The 3,461-nt window shown below is 44.6% G+C and overlaps 1 protein-coding gene across 1 annotated transcript; it reads left to right on the top strand.

The window, feature by feature from the left end:
* Positions 1-562: 562 nt before the first annotated feature.
* LOC141027534 (uncharacterized) lies at positions 563-2,593 on the top strand. Its single transcript, XM_073504601.1, has 2 exons — positions 563-1,255; positions 1,385-2,593. Exons 1-2 carry the CDS (start codon positions 563-565, stop codon positions 2,591-2,593), a joined length of 1,902 nt encoding a protein of 633 aa, XP_073360702.1.
* The last annotated feature ends 868 nt before the right edge of the window (positions 2,594-3,461 follow it).

Below are 3,461 nucleotides of genomic sequence, written 5' to 3'. Positions count from 1 at the left end.
TGAGTCTTGAATGGACTGACAAGTTGCGGGTGTGAAATAACTAGTTTTAAAGTTTAGGGTTGTGTTTAAAACAAAGTGCTAAGTTCAGTGTTGAAATTTGGACTTCTGGTATGCATCAACAACATAAGTGTCTTGCATATATAAACTCAAATCAACATCGCAATCACCGGTATATTTCCATCACATGATTAGATGTGTAGTTGATTTTTATTTGCTGAATTTATGGTATCATGAGACCTAATTAATCTATTTTTGGATGGAGGCAACCATCATTGGTGGTATGTGAGCTTGATTTGGGTTTTTTTTGGGGGGGGGGGGGGGGGGGGGTAGCTTTTGTATATTTAGTGCTACCCTGCTAACTAGCAAATATACAATTTTCACCGAGCAAGTGACGATTGAATTAAACAATTAATAATTCTCCCTCTGCATTGTTGCATGCATGCAAACATGGTGACCTCTACATAGCTTGGATCCTGTGAAAAAGTTGTGGAACGAATGGGAGATCCACGGCCTGGTACTCGCGAGCTTGGCCTTGCAATTCTTCCTCTTCTTCACAGGAGGCATGCGGAGGCGCAGCACATCACGCGTCATCAACGCCTTCCTGTGGCTAGCCTACCTTTCGGCTGACTCCGTGGCTGTCTTCGTCCTCGGCCACCTCGCCGTCCGTGCGAGCGGGCCACAACACGAGCTCATTGCCTTCTGGGCGCCGTTCCTGCTCGTCCACCTGGGTGGGCAGGACACCATCACCGCTCTCTCTGCGCAGGACAACGAGCTGTGGATGCGTCATCTCCTGGGCCTCGTCTCCCAGGTGGCGGTGGCCGGCTACGTCGTGTCCAAGTCATCTTGGGCGGACAGACAGCTGCTGGCGGCCACCATGCTCATCTTCCTCTCTGGGAGCTTCAAGTATGCTGGCCGCACATACTGCCTTTACTCAGCTAGGCCAGCATATATCAGGGAGTACTCCCAGCTTAGTTTGTCAAGAACACTATGGAAGCTGAAGCATGCAGCCGAAGGAGTTGATTCAAAGAGAACATCTGCGGATGAGTTATTCAGTAAGCTCTGGGATTCTATGCATGGTGAGGTTCCCAACATGGATTCATTGTTCGATGAAGATGCCATGGAAATCATGTCGGTGGATGCTCCTTCAAATACGGTGGAGAGTATTTTAGCTCGAGATTTTCTGCCAAGTATGCTGAAGAAGTTTCAATCAACTTTGTGCCTTCGGAAGCCATATGAGCATGTTGGCAGAAAATTGGTAAAATGTTATGAGAACTTCTACACAAAAAGTCCACTTTTACGTTTCTACGAGGTGTCTGCCAAGATATTTCATTTGAGCTACAGTACTGAAAATTTGGTTATTTTGTTGATTACTGGGATTCTCTAGCTGACAGCTATCCTGTTCCAGTATCTTCTAACCACGATAGCCCTAGTGCTCTTCACCCTGGCTGAGAAAGGGCACCAAGTTCATAATAGAGTTGATGTCACCGTGTCCTACATACTGCTCATAGGAGCCATAATCCTAGACGTGTCCTCTGCCTTCTTGTCCATTCTTTCCTCTCTGAGATCCAACCCTCATAGATATTTGAGCAGGATTAACATGATATTCTTGCATGTAATCGACTGCATTCAGCCAACATGGAGCAGAAAACAATGGTCCCAGAAGATAGCACAATACAGCATGGTCAAGAGGCACACCATGGAAGATACTGGAGGCATGTCATATGTGTGGCAACGGATTGTCAAGCATTTTATAGCTTGGGGAGTCGAACTATTGGATCCAAGCCTGACGCACACACAGGTCACTGGAGATCTCAAGGAGTTTGTCCTCAGCAATTTGGTACGTTTTGGGATCAGTAAAGAATACAATTTTGCCAATTTTCGTGGCCAGCTAGCGCTTCAAAAGTGGAGGCAGACGGCTCTCTATGATAGCATCGATGGTGTGAAGGATTTCCCCACAAGCATTCTCATTTGGCACATTGCAACTGATGTTTCCTACTACTCAGGAAGCAGTAGCACGACCAGCACAGATTGTGATGGATCGAAGAAGAAAATGTCCAGAGAGCTGTCAAATTATATAATGTACCTCGTCTTCAAGTGTGGCATCATGCTTACCAGCAACTCCCAGCTTGTTCATAACAAAGTTCATGGTGAAATGGAGAAAGTTCTTGCAGATCAATGGTCAAAGATGGTTAATCATGGGGAGGAGGATGTCATGAAGGTGTTTGAAGGCACAAAACATGAACAACCAACCTTGAAAGTGAATGAGAATCATGGACGGGCGGTAAATACAGATAGTGCTACCTCCAGTGATCTGAAGAAACTCCTGGAAAGGGCCGCAGAAGCTATTTATTCTCCAGTACTACCTCATGCATCCAAGGTGGCCCAGGAGCTCATGGGTATCGTTGATGAAGGTGGGCGCTGGGATCTCATCGCCGCGGTGTGGTTGGAGATGCTTTTATACATCGCGCCGCGTTGTGGGGGTGCTTTCTATTACCAGCATCTTTGCACTGGTGGGGAGTTCATCACGCATATCCTCCTCCTCATGCGTTCTCTAGGCCCATTTCTACCAGGACCTGACAATCCAGCTCCTTGAGCCCTTTGATCGTCTACCATTCATGTGCCAGGTCATCAGATGATTGTAGATCTGGTCATCACAAGCTAGCAAGAACTGGTGTGTGCAAAAGAGTGTGTTGTATAATAAGTTCTAAGTTCCATTTCCTCTAGTGGAATGGGAATACATGGAACAAATGTCGAATGTTATTTGTGATGCGAAAGTTATGAGTACTTGTCTATTATGATTACGCTGTTGACCGTAAGAGGGAATTATTCCGAGAGAAACAAGTGTATGTACGTATGCTAAATTCCTGTATATTTTTTTAATCTACAAATGGCATGATATAATGAGATGCTTTCTAGAATGTATTTTCGAGTAGTTTACTTGTTTTTACAGTGTCAATTATTTTGAATTCGACAAACAAATTCATATAGCAAGCATGCTAGTTGATTTTTATTAATGGATTCATTCAATGGAGATATATTTTCCATGTGATCAAGGCATTTTTCCAAACTATGAAACATTGTCTGTATGGCGAAAACAAGTTTGTTTTGAAGTACAGGTATAATTTTTGAACTCGGCGGAAAAAAAATGTTCATGTGGTTTTGTCTAGGCGACGAAGTAATGGCCTAAAAGAAGGATGGATAGGCTCAAGTGCGAGGCATGGAGATGGCTCTTCGAGCTGCATCTCTCAGGAGCCCATCGAGCTATGTGCGGCGAGCAGAGTGTGGAATTTGAGAGTAGTGTCTGCAACAAGAGTTATTATCTATGCAATCACATGCTGCAGGTGGTCGTCATTTGTGCAGATCTTTCTAGTCGGTTCTTAATTAATTCTTGTCGCAACATGTCTGTGGTAAAACTCCTTGACAAATAAGAAATCATATTTGTTTGCTGGGATTGACAGCCC

Source organism: Aegilops tauschii, chromosome 7 (assembly GCF_002575655.3).
Source record: "Aegilops tauschii subsp. strangulata cultivar AL8/78 chromosome 7, Aet v6.0, whole genome shotgun sequence".
NCBI lineage: Eukaryota > Viridiplantae > Streptophyta > Magnoliopsida > Poales > Poaceae > Aegilops > Aegilops tauschii.
The sequence above is the reverse complement of the archived record's forward strand: the minus strand, read 5'-3'. Positions and strand labels throughout refer to the sequence as shown.

What these genes read in the sequence shown, in the direction of transcription:
- LOC141027534 (XM_073504601.1), top strand. Translation starts at nt 563, where the DNA reads ATGCGGAGGCGCAGCACATCACGCGTCATCAACGCCTTCCTGTGGCTA. An exon ending in AGCATGTTGGCAGAAAATTG is followed by an intron (nt 1,256 to 1,384) that starts GTAAAATGTTAT and finishes GGGATTCTCTAG; the next exon opens with CTGACAGCTATCCTGTTCCA.